Below are 17,995 nucleotides of genomic sequence, written 5' to 3'. Positions count from 1 at the left end.
GAACTGGTTTGGGATGTTGGAGATTTCATTTGAGTTGTCAGACTTGTGAAGGTGGCATTGCCGCGGAACCTGGTTCCAAAGCTCACGGATGGCACACATTTTGTGGCGTGGCAACAATGGTTCTGATCGATGAGGTCAACCGTTTGGATTTGCCGAGATTAATTGATTGGTTGGTGTTTCAACAAGGGAAGGAACATGGATTTAGCGGGAGGACTAATAAACTGGTTGATTGCTGCTACTCCAGGCAGGGAGGAACTTTTGCATTACTACAAAAAATCATGTTCGGTTACTAACGAAGAACTTTTTGAGGGGCATGCATTGCAGCTATACATACTTATATGCTCACAGGAAGAGATGGGTGGAGTGAGACAAACCTGGGACATCGAGGGATTTCTATCACGCTCTGAGTGGTCTTTCGGTCTGTCAGCATGTCTGGTCAGACGATGATGACTCTGGCGATCGATGCCCAGAGCCGTATTAGGATCTTTTTCTGTTGGAACTCAATTTGTCCCACATCGGACAGAGGGAAGAAGAAAGTGCAGTTTATATAGAATTACCCCACTTTAATTAATATTGAAACTTTTTGTGATAAAACCCCACACTTGAGGATTGGGCAGGTGGTAAAGTAGGATTAGTATCAGTGTTATTAGAGTGGACTCTCAGCCTGTCGACCTGAAAAGATCTACATTTTCCAATTTGTTGCCAACCAATTCATCCCCTCTTCAATGTTGTCTCAGGACCATATCATGAAACATGTAAATTCTTTTCGTGGACATAATTATGTTGGTTAAAGTAACGTGCCTCTTTCTATGCTCCGAAGATTGAATTATCATCCTTTGTAATTTTGATTAAACTATAATTTTGTTCGAATCAAAATTCTGTACATACATGTAATATATACTCAAATTATCAAGTGTGAAAATGTGAAGGCCTGCAATATTTAAAGCTTTGTATACAAGAGAACACTGATTGTGAACTATATCCTTACTCCATCTAACCAACTTTAGTAACAAGTGCAATATTTGAAGCTTTATATACAAGAGAACACTGCTTGTGAACTATATCCTTACTTCGTCTAACCAACTTTAGTAACAAGTTTGTAAATTATGGTTTAGTACGTCGTATTTATTTTTACATGTAAGTGAGAGGTATCATGTTCGGCTCACATGGATGATGAGTACTGCGTTTCAAATTTTGCATTGATCTATTTGCAACTTTTCAGTTAAAGAGGATCCCATTTCCATTTAAACAATATATATGTTTACAAGGTACATTCAAAATAAAATTGGGGGATAACAAACTAACATGTGTTCCACTTCACTATTTCTCCCCACTCCCACAAACTTGAATCATTTTATCACAAATACTACTTTTTCAAGCGATTATCCAAATGCTTTCTTTGGATCTCGATACAACATATCTGCTTTCCTTTTCTACTAGGCAAATATGAACAAGAAGTAGTAAAGTAGCAACCCTAGCTTTGCCATCTTGCTCAAATGCTGGATCAGCCGCCATTCCTTACTATCTGCAGGCGCTGCACGGACTCGATGAAGGTTCTGCAACATCAATATTAATTATGTTAATTAGTAATTAATTAATGTATTTTTTAATTAATTAACATAGAATATTGGCATTTAAATAAACCAAAAAGAGCATTTTAATTTCTCTTGTATTTTTCCCAACAAATGGAATATTATATGGGGATACAAATAGCGTAAAAGAATAATTTATGGTTACATACTGCCAGGGAACATCTTCAGCGAGCAGCCAATCTCCTTGTTTGTCTTGATAAATGAGTATATAATCAGCTGCAGCACCACCCTCTTTGCTTTTGCCTGTATTTTAATTAAATAACTAATTAATTGATGCATACTTAATTGGAGTTCCAATATTATTGGATGTTTACTTAATTAAAAATGTTAATATCTTAATAAACTAATTATTCATCATATATAGGAAGAACACTTACATATGGAAAACATGGTAATCAAGGTGTCTCTGAGCATCTGAAAAGAATTATGCAGATTTATGTCGATCTTCCTCACAATTCCCTCTCCTTCCATCTTCACCTTTACGTACATGGAATTATTCGCTGCTGCTGCTGAGCCATCGTTTTCGTTTTCCTTATAGTTATTAGCCATCTGATTATTCTGGAGAGGGTAATACTGATGGTGTTGATCATGATGCATCTTTTTCCTCCATGATTTAATTGGTGGCCAACCAACTACATGATTTCCTCCATCATCATTCCTAATTAAGTACATTAATTTGATACACATTAGTCAAATTGATAAATCTTGATTAATTAGTACATCGAACAAATAAAATTAACTACTAAGGAGAGCTTACTGAATGAATCAAGAAAATCAATGATATGTTGAGAATTAAGTTTGTTGATATTAATTGAACTAATTGAGCTTACTCAGACGCATATATAACTTGAGTAATGTGCTCTTGCCAAACAAGACGTGCTCTTGCCAAACAAGACGTACTTGAAGTGTTCTTATGACTGTCTAACAATATAACGTTTCATATAGTGCATACAAGACGTACTTGAAGAAGTTTAAGTTAATTAGTTATGTGTACTCACTTGATTATGGACCTGCAAGAGTTTCTTCTCTTTCGCCCCTTATCATCTTCATCTTCCTCATTTGGCTGATCATTCCACAACAACAAAGCCAACATCTTCGATTCATTTCCAGCACCAGTACTGCTACTCTTCTCAAAAGCCACATCAAAACTACGCTTGTAATTCCCAACTTGGTTTTTGCTCTCCAAACCCACCATCTCTTTTTTCTCGATGCTGCAATTAACGACATTCATGTCAACCCTTTTGACAGGACTGTGATGGTCAGGAAGAGCTAGAGCCAGACCCAACTGAAGCTCCATAATATACAATACAATTAATATTAATTAAAAATAATACGGAGACAGCTAGAAAATCAAAAGGGAAGCAAAGAGAGATGTGGGGGGCTGATGAAAAGAGAAGAGGAGTGAGTGGTTATTTATAGTAGTCCGTGTGTGTGAAATTTGAGGTGAAGGAGATGGGGAAGAAGTTAAGGACAGCATGGGAAGTTATGTCGGCTAAAAGCTGGGCAGCGATGCAGACATGTGAGCAAAGAAGTGCACCAACGTGCCACGACCGCTAAGCCTCCAGAGTCCTCAAATGTACCCACAACTCCCACTATTTCAACCTTCATCACAGTTGCTTCTACTACTAGTCATCCCTCTATGTCTTTCTTTCTTTCAATTTGTCTCCATATTAAGAAAGTGAGAACTTAATTAAGAGGGAAAAGAAAATAAATTGAAGGGAGAGAATTTTTTATGTGAATGTCAAACCTTATGATGGCCAAGTGAAAAACCAATGCAATCAATCTCTTTATTTTTAACCACAACAAGTGGTCCAATGGTAAGGGCATGGATTCCAGCTCCTAAAAAAAAAAAAAAAAAAAAAAAAAGAGTTATGGGTTCGAGGTTCCAAGCTGGTGAGTTTGCTTGACTGTGGCCAGGAGAGGCTAAAATGCCTCTGTGAGTCTTCCTAGCCCCCAAAAGGAGTGGATAACCATGGCTTGCTGCCAATCTCTTTATTTTTATTTATGAGATGGGAGTATATTGTTTTGTTTAACTGACTTGTATTTATTTTATACTTTCTTTAGCATAATATGTAAGGCTTTTAAGGTCAACAAAAATGTTCTCTTGATCACTAGGTGACTAAGAAATGCATAATCAGTTGCCCTTTGTTTGATATCAAGGATGAAAAATAACTTTTGTGAAAGAATATCAAAGAAATACAAGGGTGTATAATCAATAGGTGCTATTTATTGGCCAAATCTAAAGATGATGACTATAAATCTTTGGTCACCAAGTAACTAACAAATGTGACTCATAACATCATATTATAAAATACGACAGTAAAACATATTGAGTTATGGCATTTGACGTGTTTGTTTTCTATTGGTGACACATCATTTGGTTTAAAAAATTTGATCTCCCTATCAATACTCTTATTTTTAAGGCCCCTAAATATCCTCGAAAAAAAGCATTTTTTGGACGGCAAAATACCATCTATTAGAAATAAGTCATTAAAATCCATATTATTTTCGATGCACAAAATGCCCCCGAAAAAGGACTTCACTGGCGTTGGAAACATATATTTTGGCGGGCATAATTGGCGCCAATACTATTAACGACCAATTTTATAGCGTCGCTAATAGTGAGTGTTATTTTCAATTTGTTTGTTTTGAAAATTCATTTTAGACAAGAATCTAACAAATAACTAGGGGTCTTGTGCATCGAAAATAATTTATTCTAATGATTGATCAGAAAAAAAAAAAAAATGTATTTTCAATGGAAGCATTTCCAACGAGAAGTGAGAGGCCTTTCCTTTTGGAAAAATATTTTTCCAACCTCAAAATGCTTTTTTCAACAACATTTGACCCTCACTAATAGCATTTCATTTTATATTACGAACAAACCTTTCAATTAGTATTATTGGTCATGCAAGTACCACCATTAGTTGTGCTTGACCCTTGCTTGGCCAGTGGCAACTCTTTTTAAATAGTTCATCCACATGAGTTTACTTAATTAAGATTTTAAAATAACTTATACTAATTATACATGTTCAATACGAATACTCTAAATATGCATGTCGGGAGAAAGCCGTCAAACACATGATGATGCATGCATGAACGATTCAAACAATTCCCATAATAATTGATACTCAAACTTTGAAACATTCCCCTTGACCTTGTTCATCTCCACATTAAAATACTAAGTATTCTCTTTGTCGGAGTTTACATATAAACACAAATAGTTATGATATAATATAATATAATCATGGGAACTGAAAGAATATTAACTGAGATCAACAGAGGATCAGCAGTTGCTAATAATTGGACAAAACAACCAACAAGTTGTGATACGTTTGGTATATGTTGGATCCAAAATCCAATAACACAAGTGAAATGTAGGGTTTTGCATTGCAGGAGGCATTGGCGTACGTACGTGGTAGTGGTTTGTTTGCTTAGAATTAAAGGTACATTGCCCTTGTGAAGTTCACGTGAGAGGAAGCATGGGGCAGTGCAGGCCGGCATGGCTCGTGTGGTTCGTCGGTTCGACCCACACACTTTGAAGCCAACCTTAATGATGAGTCGTCAGTCCTGTCTGGATTGCGCTCGTGTGTTCTTGGTGGAACCCAAATATGTACTGTGCTGCTTAGTTCATGTTTCTTTAGCAGCTGGCAAATGGATCAGTCAAATTCGACCGACTCAATTAGTTTGATCGATCGGTAGATGAAGATATATTACTGCATGATGAAGGTGATCAAAAGCGGGTTCACTAACTAGATTCAACTCGTTTAAGTTTATTATGAATTTGATGATGGAGGACTGGAGACGAATTTAACTTAATAATGCTGCATTAAACCTCTATGCATGGTCTCGTTTAGAGCTCGTCTGATAATGCTTTTAATTTGATTGAAAACATTTTTGAAGAAAATGTTTTTGGGCTCCAGAATCACTTGAAGTGCTTTCTACAATAAGCACATTGGTGCTCCTTGCAAGAAGCACTTCTAGTAGTGTGCTCCTTCAAATGCTTTTTCAAGATTTACTTACATTTTTATTAAGGATTGGTTCCAAAAATATTTTCACTAAAAACCTTTCAGTCATTTTATAAACAATATGTTCCCAAATAGTCAGTTATATTTCTAAAGTGACGTTTCACTTAAGTGGTTAAAAAGTGTGTGAATTAGAAAGGTAAATTGTAATTTATATTCTAAATAAGAACGACATTTGATGTTCAAAAGTGTCAAGAACACTTCTTAACAACATGCGCCTAGCTTATTAATTAGGTTAATTTTTTTCCATGTAAAATAAGGCGTTGGATCATTTTAAGTCCAGCCTATAACTTGTATTTTTTTTGTAAACAAATGATATTAACTACACTAAGAGGAGGGGGTGGACTTCGTCTCATAATGAGCTAGCAATAATGTGGTTCAACTACGTCTTTGGCTAGAATCGAACCTAAGACCTCTCACTTACAAGTGAAGAGAAATATCATTAGACCGTAATACTAAGTGGCATAACCTCTATGTTATTTCTCCTTATTCTACTTAATTAGTAACTGAACCAAAATATCATATAAAAGAACCTTCTATATATATACAGTCTAGGTGGTAATCAGAGAAGCCTTAGGCATATACATACACAAAATATAAATCAGATAATGAGTCATTTATTATTATGTTATGAGCTCATTCATAGTGGGAAGTATATTAGGGTAAGATAAGGTTGCTTAATTCGCTGCGAAGTTCAGGATCTTTTGCACTGAGTTCGGCTGCTTCAATTATATTCGTGGGAGTATCAATGTGCCAAATCGGTATCAAGTTGTAAGGACAAAGATACTAAAAATAAATTAGTATATTTATGGTGAATGTGGTTCGGCCGTATGAAGGCTAAACTAGGAAGTGCACTTGGGAATAATTGATCGTAGAAACTACACTTTGTTGTGAAGCAATGAAGTTTGGGTGAAATAATTGGAAACTCTCAGCCTGCCAAGACTTGGATAGATAACCAATCGACCAAAAGTACTATTGTTTACTTTTCCGAACTAAGGGTACTCCTAAATCGTCTGCTTCTACGGCTCTAGTGCTGTTTACTTACCCAAACTAAAGATGTCACTGGTGTCAACATAGTGTTCTGTCCTTATCCAAACTGAAGATGTGTCAACGTGAAGGTTATGATAGTTAGTATTTTTATCAGGGTTGTGAGAAGGGTTTTGCATTGAGTATTTTGAGTTGCTTGTTGAGTTGAATGGGCTTTTCGTGTTGCAAAACATATTCTATTTATCAGGATGGACTTTGTGATAAACAGGTATGGCAAGGTAGAGTCATGGTAGGATTATGCCTACTCGGCATTTACCTGGATATTCTCTCTTTATCCTCTTAATCCCTTGTTTTGTTGAAACTCAATCTCTATCCAGTCTCAGCCTCTTCGACTTGGACCAAGATTCTGAACATAGTCCCTTTATGCACTTGATTCATTCCCATCGGATCAAACACTGTTATGATCCTTAGAATAATTCGAATATTATCAGAGCCCTTCATGATCCTTAACAAATTTAATTCACTTAGGATTGTACCAAACCACATATGAGCTTGATCTTGTAATAGTCTTACTCCTATACGGATATGGTTGAATCAGCGCTTTTTTGGATTGAGAGCCAACTGGCCCGAGGAATCATTACTGGGCCGAGAATCATGGCCTTTCAATTCATGTCATCCTTTCTTGGCCCAAACCTTTATTTCAAGCCCAAACATAGTTACAACTGATAAATTTATAAATAAGAGCAATACTATTAGATCATAGTACAAATAACAAATAATATTCATATGTATGACAGCGCATTGATTCGTCATTATTAGGCCAAAGTTTAATCAATTTGACCTAGCTAGTTTTCCTTGACCTAGACGGGGCCAATGTATTCGTATCCACCCAAAATAGGGGACCAGAAATTATGGATTTGAAGCTTTAGATATCCAGGTCTTAGCGATCCTTAGCTTACCTGAACAAGCCAAACGTGCTTTAGTAAGCTATAAGTGAGTTTAGGGTTACTTAAAAAAAAGTCATCACTAACCTCAATCGCATATTATGTGCAAAGTCTGTCTGGTCCATTTTCATGTCAACCCTTACAAAAATAATGTTCAAGGACCCACATGCACATCACATTCATATATGCCGTTCAAGTTTGAACTTTCAAGGCAAGTAGAAGTGGGAAGCACTTTAGGTTATTGTTCAAATTATTCATGTTCTTATCTCTTTGAGAGGTCCCCTCATATGGACCAAAAACTATCCCAAACGACCATATCACCTAATTAAGGGACATCCAAGGTCCTTCTATCTTTGGTTTTTAGGATAAGAATGTCCTTGAAGTAGTGGCGGATTCAAAAATATCAAAGACAAACTCGTTCACAGGGTTATATAGGCTATAGGAGCCAAAACTCAATAATGAAGTAATAAAGTTACTGTGTGTGAAAGAATAATGTTAGGGAGACCAAATTTTAAACCAAATTTGTAAACAAATAATGTGTCACCAATAGAAACTAAGCACATTAATCAACATTAAGTAATAATCCAATTATCAACCACCACATCATTTGGTTTACAAATTTAGTTTAAAAATTTAGTTTTCCTAACATTACCCGTGTGTTTTCTGATAGGTTTGTATGTAAAAAGAATCTAGTCTAACGCATTTTCATATCCTAAATCTGTTCAATGAATATGTCTTTTTCTTGCTAAGACAAGATGAAGAAGCTTTCATGTATTTTTGCAAAAGAAGCAGACACACAGTACTCAACCAACAACTTCTTTTTTTGTCCAGCCTTTTTGAAAAAATTGAAACAAACACTTTTCCCCCACCTTAGCACTTGGGAAGAACAATGGAACCACCATATCTCTAAATCTGCCACTCTTCTCAATGGATAGAGACCCATAACTCTCTATTCAAAGTACTTATATTTTTCATGTCCTTTTTCATGACGTTTAATCTAACTAATCAAAGATCCATGTACGATGAGGACATTAGGATCACCACCACCTCACTTGGTTTCCTCGAAGATTCGTGTAATAGCGAACAACCCAACCAAGTTTGTCCATTTCGATCAAAATGTAAGGAATCCAATGTTCCTTCTCCTGTGCTTCCACAAAAAAAAGATGCATCGGATTATACTATCAGACTATGAATTCGAATAGAAATTCAAACACATAATTAATATTGTCAATAATTCATGTTCACAATCAAATAAATAATCATTTCTCTTTTATCATAAACATGAAAATAAGATTATCGAAATAATTGATGTGAATTTGTTTTACCTTTCTCTTTAACTTTAAGTTAAAGTCCCTAGATTAATAATTAGTTCTAGCGTGTGAACTTGTACTTTATAATTAGATTCGTTTTCTAATGAGCACATTTAATTGGATCTTGCAAACAGTCAAAAAAAGGTCATTTCAATGAGGGGGAGCTGGGGCACCGAGAATAAACCTGTTACCATCTTGTTTTGTTTTTATACATCATTTGGGATAAGTAACTTACGCATAATTTAAGTTATGTTTACACTTTAACTCTTCAAGACATGTGAAAAGGATTTAAATATTATCTTTCTTTAAAGTTTTGTGTTCAATGATCATGATTAGAGGTTTGAAGTTACCCATGAAGATGCTTAATCTTCATCACTATTTATATTGCAACTGAAGATACGTAAGCGCATTTCCACCCTCTTGGTGGATTTGGCTCCTAAAGGGGTTAGGGAGTTACTATTCTTATGAATAGTGAACTGCCTTAACAAAAATTGATCCATTCTTCACCCATTATCAATAGTAATAATGATTATTTCGTTCAAATATGATTCAATTATTTAATAATTAATTAATAGATGAGATTAATTTAGAATAAGTTGTTACATGTTCATATTTTATTTTTGGTGAAAAAATGAGAAATTTTTATTTTAAAAATTTAATAGATTTTTATTTCCTTATTCCTTAACAATTTGTTTTATTTACCAAAAAATAGAGATCGTTTTATTTAAGTTACTGTTTGAATTGAAAGACCAAAAAAGTGTCACTTGACAGAGGTCATTGCATTCTAACTTTTACCCAGGCCCCACGCGACATGTTCACATAGTCGACATTATATTGCCACAGCTGGCTTGGGGCTACAATTGTCATGGCATCAACAATGGCTGCCCATTTCCAAGATTTACAATAATGGGTGAAATGTGTTTTGGAATGGTTTTGACACCTTGCCACCTAAAAGCAATGGGTGAAAGTGTTCTAAGAGAGAATTTATCTTATAATCAGTTGCATATTCCGTTGTATTGCACAACGTGAAAGATAAACACAACTGATTGTAAGACAAATTAAGTAGTAAGATTTAGTGAGTTAACGCCAATTTGATTTGGCAAATGGAAAATGAGGTTGGCCAGGAAGTGCTCTAATTAATGTGATTGGGTTAAGCTAAATTATTCCTCACAAGAAAATTGAAGGTCATAATCAACAATAACATAAGATCATATCTAAAGGAGATGTCAAATACGCTACCTAGGACTAAACGACATTAATATGTTCTCCATGGGAGATGCCATATATAACGTGGCAGCTGAGTCATTTGACTCATTACTCTCTAGTTGTCTTTTTTTGTCAGCAAACAAAGATGGAGTCAAATGCCTTTAATTTAAATTTTTAATACATGTGTCCAATTGACAACTGTTAACACTCAAAACTGGTGAGGTTAACAAAGATTGAATAGATCAAGTTTTGATCCTTTAATGGACTTGGGTTTAACAACTAAGAAAAATGGACACAAAGGTTCGCCCATCAAAATGGGCAACATCCACTGAGTTTCTTTTGATTTATGATGAACTGTATTAGAAGTAGCGCTCGAATAGAACATTATGTTTCTCTCTCAATTCGCCCAACCCTTTCTAAGGTTTTTGGCCTCTTTATATAGTCCGTCTCCTGAGTCCCCTTTTCCCTATAAACATGTCACTTTCCTTACATTTAATACGCCGAATATACTGATTTGACCTACGAGATGTCCTACTATTTTTTGGCCAATACGTGGTAGTGAAGTGGCTTTTGTATAGATCTACCTACATCATGTCTTAGCCGAGCACCTTGCTTGGCCTAGTAGTTAGTGGGAGTCCATACTCTAGAGTCCTACCTATCAGCCTTTATGTTTTTACGTTAGGAATGTTTATATGTGAAGGATGTTCCTCGAGGGAGTATCACTTGCACCTCCACACAAAGAGGTCGGACAAGTCTTTTTTTAACTAGTGGTCTGATGATCTTACCACTCTTCCGAGGTGTGGTCTAGTGTTCCTACCACTTCCTCGTGACGCCTTTCCAATCGCAAACCCAAAGCATTTTTCTTTGGTCTCCCCTACCTTGTCCTTATTCCATTTTCATAGGAAGTACCACTTGAGGTGCTCAGCATCTGTCTTTGGTCTCCCCTACCTTGTCCTTATTTCTTGGTTGGCCAACTTATACATTCTTGGCCATATTATCCCTATTACCTTGTAAGGTTCTTCCCATCGTGGGGCGAATATTCCAGCTGCCTTTTCTTTAGTAGAAGACCTGACCGCTTATAAGACTAGATCCCCCAGCTGAAAAGTCCTCTAATATACTCATCGGCCAGAGTGTCAAGCAATTCTTTGCTGATACGCCGTATGGTTAAGCTCTGTCTGTAAGCGTTTTTCTTTGAGGAAATCCAGGTTGAACGCTTACAGCTCATGATTCTCCTCGGTAATGAAAAACTCTACTTGGTGGCTCAACTCATTCACATCCACCAACACGACCCCCTTTAACCTAAATGCCAAAGCATAGAAGTCTCTACAATGGCTACCTTATGGGTGATGCTATACGCCCATAAGACCTCTAGCAGCAACGCAGGTCAATCTTCTTTTGTCAATCTATAAGCCACATGCCGACGCAGTATATTCTTAATGATTTTATTTATTGCCTCGATTTTCTCGTTAGCCTTTGGGTGATATGGCAACGAGAAACAAAGATCAATTTTATACCCTGAACAATAATTTCGGAAGCTGGGATTATCAAACTGTCAAATGTTATCGATTTCCAGACTAAATTGGGTGATCCAAATCAGCAGATGATATTATGCCAAATGAACGTTTAGATCTTTCTCTCAAAAATTGTTGCTAGTGGCTAGGCCCATTTGGTGAAGTATTTGACCACCATTATCGCGAACTTGACCTTTCCTAATACTTTAGGCATAGGCCCAATGATGTCAAGCCCCCACTGTGCGAGTAGTCATGGGCTCGTCATAGAGATGAGGCGCTCAAGCAATCGATTCTTAAACTCTAAATAGTACTAGCAAGGTTAGCAACTTTGCATTATCCTGGCGGCATTAACTTGCATAGTCGGTCATAAGTAGCCCAGTCTTACAGCTTTGACACCTAGTGTGCGATTAGCTGAGTGGTCACCGCAAACTCCTTCATGGATTTCTTTAAGGACTTGCTACTCTTGCTAGGGTGTTATGCACCGCAAATAGGATAAAAAGAAACCACTTTTGTAGAATTTGTGGTTGATGATCGTGTATCTAACCGCTCAAAAATGAAAACTCTAGGATTCATGCTTGTCTTCAGATACTCAAAGAGTGATCTGTGGCGTAAGTAGTTTAGTATCGGGGTCATCCAAGTATCTTCTTCACTAATCTTTGTTATGAAGTCTTAAGGGCGTAAGATATTAGGCTCTTCCAGGTATTCGATTGGTATCGCGCCCTTGATCTCTCTTTCAGACACTGATGCCAACCTCGCTAGGTTGTCTGCTTACGCATTTGTCTCCCTCAAGATTTGGGTAATAGTGCATTTCATGAATTGCTTACTAATTTCTTTGTGGCCTTTACATATGCCACTATGTTTTTGTCATGGGACTAGAACTCGTCATTTTTCTGGTTAACCACCAGTTGTGAGTTGTTATGGGCCTATATGTTTAGCCCCAATTCTAGAGTGAGACGTATTTCGGCCAGCAACGCCTCATACTCTGCTTCATTGTTAGATGCCAGGAACTTAAATCTCAAAGCTTACTCGAACTCTATGTAGTCAAGGTGATAACAAAAGGCCCACCCTTCTATCGTTTCTATTTGACAATCTATCCACGAACAGCCTTCACTATTTGGAAAACATCAGGGATGACAGCCCCACTAGTAGTATTTGTCGGGCTACCAGCCATGCCCTTGTTATCGCTCAACGGGGTGAACTTTGCGATGAAGTCTACTAAATCCTGGCCTTTGTGAGCATGTCTGGTTTGGAAATTGATGTCGAACTCAAACAACTCTACGACCCATTTGATCAGGCACCTTGAAACTTCGGGCTTGTATAACATGTGCCTGAGTGGATCGTTGGTGAGTACAATTATTGAATGTGTCTGAAAATACAGTCGAAGCCTTCATGCCAACATGATAAGGGCGAGCACGAACTCCTCGACCTCTAAATATCGTCATTCGACTCCCTAGTACACCAGTCATTGCACCCGTTCTTCCTTCTTGATAAGCATAGAGCTAACTGCATATGGTGAAACTGATAAATAAACATAAAATGGCTCATCTTGCTCGGGTTTGGAGAGTATTGGTGCTTGGGCGATGTGGGCTTTTAGATTGTCGAACGCTTGTTGGCATTTCGCTATCCATTCTATGGTCTAAGGCTCCCCTCGAAGGGGTTTAAAGAAAGGCTTTGAGTTTCCTTCTTTGTGTGTGGGGTGCAATATCGATCAGTGCTTGAATCTTCTCAGGTTCGCCTCTATTCCTTAATGGCTTACCATGAAACCTAGAATCTTCCTCAAGCTAACATCGAAAGCACATTTTGCAAAGTTCAACTTCGTCTTATACACGTCGAGGATTTTGAATACTTTGGTGAGCTCAGCAACATACTGGTTTTCCACATAAACTTCTATTGTTTTGTCTATATGATCAACGAACATCTGATTGACCAACCATTAATAAGTAGCCCCTGCGTTTTTTAACACAAACGACATTACTTTCCAACAATAGGACTTGTGGTCGGTTATGAAGGCTGTGTCATCTTGATCTCAGTGCATGTGACTTTGGTTATAGCTAGAGTACGCGTCGAGGAAGCTCAAGAGTTCATTCCATGTCGTGGTATCCACAAACCAGTCAATGCAGGGTAGCAAAAATCTATCACGCCGGGAACTTGGGGTTGATGGCAAAAATCGAACCCCACGCTTGGTGCACGAGTAAAAATAAAATAAAAATGAAAGACAAACTTTTCTTATTCAAATAATCCTAAAAGCTTTACAGCGTGTACATAAATAAGATTAAAGCCCCAGCTCGTTTACCTTTCTTTAATCTCGTACCATACCTGCAAGGTCTAAAATGTATAGGGTGACTGAAATCACAGCTCAGTAGGGACATAAGTCTTATCAAGAATAATTGTCAAGACTAAATCGAGTGTCATGCAACACGTAATCAATTAAATCATATTATCAAATAGAAATTATATTACATGAATGCAGTTTAACTTCAATTACCTAACTTGTTAATCTATATAATAAAACAAGCGGACATGCATGTCTCATACCATTCATTTTACCACTGCAGCAGTGGTCTGAATGCTCTATCATACAACTAACCCCCGTAACTCAATCATCCCAAATTTCCTTTTCTCTATTCGTCATCTTGTTCTCCTCTCGGTTGCTAGAGTCCCTACTACTTCATAGTATTCCTATAATTTCATATTTGCCATCCTTGTTGGTCCCTACAAGAGTCGAACTCAACCATACAAAAGAATGTTTCCATTTCCATATCCCAATCTCAAATATTCCAATAAAATCCCCCCACTCTAATAGGCAATGATGTATGCATTTAATCAACATTATCACAATATCCACATTATTGAAAATAACAATAATATATCAGAATTCCAATACAAAACAGTTAGATTAGTTATAAACATACTAACTATAACACATATTTCACAAAGCTTAAACAAGACAAATACCCCAATGGTGATAAGTTCCCCAAGAAACACCCTACCTCAAATCCAAAGCTAAAACAAAGATCCATATCACTACGGCAATAGTTAGGCTCCATGTACTCCTAACACCATGTATTTCTTCCACTCTCACTGGCGGAGCCACACCAAAGGCAATGATGGGATGTAGCCCAGGGAGGATTTGTGGCTATATGTATGTATTTTACTGTATAACATAATATAATAGATATAAAAGTGTAAAAAGAATTATTTTTCATTGAAACTAGCCTAGTGAGTGTTTAGCATAACTAAAAAATTAAAAAGTTGCCAAGGAACTTGTGATGTCAATTTGTACAAGATTATCCTACTTTGGTTCAGTGGCTTTATATTATTTTCAATCAATTTTTTTTTAAGATTGCCTTTACTTCTACTTTCATTGTTCTGTTTTATGCTAGTTGTGTGGTTGTAACTGAGATAATCCATGTACTAAGTTTTCTATCTTCTTCTTGTGTTTCCATCCAAATATATGTGAAAATTGATGATTTGTTGTAATTTTTCCGGTTTGCATACAAATACAAAAGTTAAACTTCAACTTTTGATTTTAGGGTACTATTTTAGCTAGCCCACCCATAAAATAAAAAAAAATTCTGACTCCGCCCTTGTCCACTCTCTCTTATTTTCTAATCACTCTCTAAATACACACACACACATACATAAGTATATATACACACCAACCTCTACGTAATAACACTTGCATGCATTTCTTCCACGTTCATGTTTGGAGAAGTGAACTAGAGCTCCTTATGTATAAGTATATATACACACCAACCTTTACGTAATAACGCTAGACGCTAGTCAGATGGCAAATTAGGGCCTAGTGCCTAGGTGGACTAGGCAGATTTAATTAAAATTTACTATATATTATATAAATAAATATTAAACAATACTTATATTAATTTTTTTTTTAAAGAAATAACACAATATTTATAGATAATGTGAGAGTTTAAAGTAAATATGGTGGAGTCTTAAAATAGAAAATAAAAGAAGAAAGAAAGAAAATAAAAGTTACAAGATAAATAAAACCATCTATAAAAAAGATAAATGGATAAATAAAACAATTTTTTAAAAGAAGAAAAAAGGATAATCAAACGACAAAAGAAAGGTAGGTTTAGATAGATTAGAAAAAGAGTAAAATGGTGGGTCTGGACTCTGTCCAATTAGTTTAGAAAACCAAGGTATACAAACGAAAAGTCAGCAACGACGCTGTCTGGGTGAGGACAATATCAAGAAGATGAAGGCTTAGATAATTCACATGCATTGTGAGAGAATTCTTTACATGCGTTTAGAGAATTTCAAAGATTTTGTTCATGAATTTCAAGAGATTTGTTTGAATTCCCATGAAATCGCAGTGATTATTTTATTTCAAGAAAAGCTAAATTGATTGGTACAATTAGATTGTCCCTGAAAGTAAAATGAAGAAGCAAAATAACAACCCAATCACAGCACATGAGTACGCTTCAAACGTCTGCTTACAAAATATAGTTTAACTGGGGTTATCACCAGTCACAAAACGCTGGTGCTACTACTGGCCTTGAATGCGAGCGCATTATAAACAAACTAACTGTTGCAGTCATTGTTTACGGGCTTGACAAAAATGAAACAAATTGACTTACATGTAAGAAATAGAGACCAACCTGCAAATTTTGCTCAACTCAATCAATAAAATCACTAGCCAAATGGAATATAGCAAATAGTCTTTTCAACAAGAAAAAGAACATTTTTCGAACTCAACATATGCCAATGGTCCTCAAGCCTTTTATTCTACCACCATCTTAAAACCCGAGAGATCAAGAACAGAAATCCAAAAAAACGTCGTAAAATCAAATAATCCCCTCTATTTCTCATCTTTGAATCCTATCATTCACAACATTTGTCCACATATTTGTAGCCATACCAGCTCTCCATGCCTTATATGTCGTTGTTGCTCTTGAGTTTGATTACCTGGTTCATCGTCATTTTTTTCATCTTCAAATTAATCGTCTTCCGATTCAATTGGAAATTCATCAAAATGACACTCCTTGTGAAGAAAGTTGTGCAACCCTGCACAAGCTAACACTAACTATGTTGAACTAGTGTAATTGCTTTGTAACGAATAGGTGCATCCAAATTTGGATTCTCCTTGATAGCATCCCAAACATTGTTGTTTTTCTCTTCTTCTTTTTTCTCATTTTCCATTTTTCTCTATCTTTTTCTCTTTTCTCCATTATGCAATGAATTCCTTGAATTTCAGTGGCAATTGCAGCAATCGAACCCACTCCAAGGGAAACTTTTTCTATAAGAACGATGTGAGGGGTGGTCCCATTTGATTTTAGCTCAGACTCAGGTAGAGATCTTTTCTTTGGGAGTGGTTTTTGCATGGGTGTTGGAGCGGGACCCTCCAAATTTGCATCTAGGAAAGATGATGCATAGGATGGTGTTTGGAATAATGGATCAAGTTGCTTGAAGCTTTCATCAAGTGGAGGGAATTCGTTTACTTTAATTGGCCTACTTTCTTTGACTCTATATGTTATGCCACCAGTAACATTGCCCAATCTAATTGAGTTATTTCCTTTAGTTGTTCCATCGCCAAATACAGTCATCAAATCTTCATAGTCCACAAATCTCTCTTTGCGAACACCTTGACTCTTTGGGTGGGACTAGCAAAAAAGAAAAACATATTAAAATTGTTAAAATACAAAATCTATAAAAGTGAAAGATTATCATGTAAATAATATATTATATAAGAAAAAAGAATTCACCCTAAGGAAGCCTACTCATACTTCATTACTAGCCGTGAACTTCTTTGTGACGGAGTCCCAACCAAATCCAGAACTATGCCTAAAAAGCTGACATATTCATTGATATCGACCCCTCACATTTTCACACGGTTCTTAACATGATCTTGAGTTTTTTGACGCCCAAGTTTTTCATTGAGCACGGGAACAATTTTGGCTTCTATAGTCTACTTGCTTATTATGCCATTAGCATCACACCATCCATTTTTTACAGCCTCAACAAGTAGTTGTAACAACATGTTGCTCTCTTCCACGAACCATTGATTATAGTTTCCTTTTCCCTTTTCTTGTTGTAAATCTCCCATTTATAATCTTAGATGATACATTATATTCCTAGTGACTTTTAAAAAATATTTAGAATTCTCAATTGAATACACCTAAACTTTTATAAAGTCTTTTAAATTCCTAATTGAATTCTCCTGAAATTATTAATTCCTAAAACTCTCTCAAAATTCCAATTGAATACACCTCCTAGGTCTATAACTTACTAGACTAATATGTTGGCTTACATATATTTGTGCCACAACTACAACTAATCTCCACAAGTCCACATCCAAGTCATGTAGGGTGCTTAGTAAGCACCAGGGTCGGCCCAAGCCCTGTGCGGGCTCGACGATCGTCCGGGGCCCAAAAAAATTGGGGGTACCAAAATTACTAGGTC

The 17,995-nt window shown here is 36.4% G+C and overlaps 1 protein-coding gene and 1 pseudogene across 1 annotated transcript; both read right to left on the bottom strand.

Moving 5' to 3' along the window:
- Window positions 1–1,215: 1,215 nt before the first annotated feature.
- LOC137718706 (uncharacterized) lies at window positions 1,216–2,988 on the bottom strand. The gene is made up of 4 exons (XM_068458252.2): window positions 2,591–2,988; window positions 1,970–2,250; window positions 1,742–1,835; window positions 1,216–1,556 (listed from the first exon to the last, which is right to left on the bottom strand). Exons 1-4 carry the CDS (start codon window positions 2,887–2,889, stop codon window positions 1,505–1,507), a joined length of 726 nt encoding a protein of 241 aa, XP_068314353.1. The 5' UTR covers window positions 2,890–2,988; the 3' UTR covers window positions 1,216–1,504.
- A 13,304-nt stretch (window positions 2,989–16,292) lies between these two features.
- Window positions 16,293–17,639, bottom strand: LOC137717062 (uncharacterized protein At2g29880 pseudogene; annotated as a pseudogene).
- Window positions 17,640–17,995: the final 356 nt, after the last annotated feature.

Source organism: Pyrus communis, chromosome 8 (assembly GCF_041283825.1).
Source record: "Pyrus communis isolate YQ-2024b chromosome 8, ASM4128382v1, whole genome shotgun sequence".
Taxonomy (NCBI): domain Eukaryota; kingdom Viridiplantae; phylum Streptophyta; class Magnoliopsida; order Rosales; family Rosaceae; genus Pyrus; species Pyrus communis.
This window is presented reverse-complemented; position numbering and strand designations above follow the sequence as displayed.

Coding starts and splice junctions, on each gene's coding strand:
- LOC137718706 (XM_068458252.2), bottom strand. CDS start 2,889: ATGGAGCTTCAGTTGGGTCTGGCTCTAGCTCTTCCTGACCATCACAGT. Junction 2,251..2,590: donor TCTTGCAGGTCCATAATCAA/GTGAGTACACAT, acceptor GTACTTAATTAG/GAATGATGATGGAGGAAATC. Junction 1,557..1,741: donor GCTGAAGATGTTCCCTGGCA/GTATGTAACCAT, acceptor TTGATGTTGCAG/AACCTTCATCGAGTCCGTGC.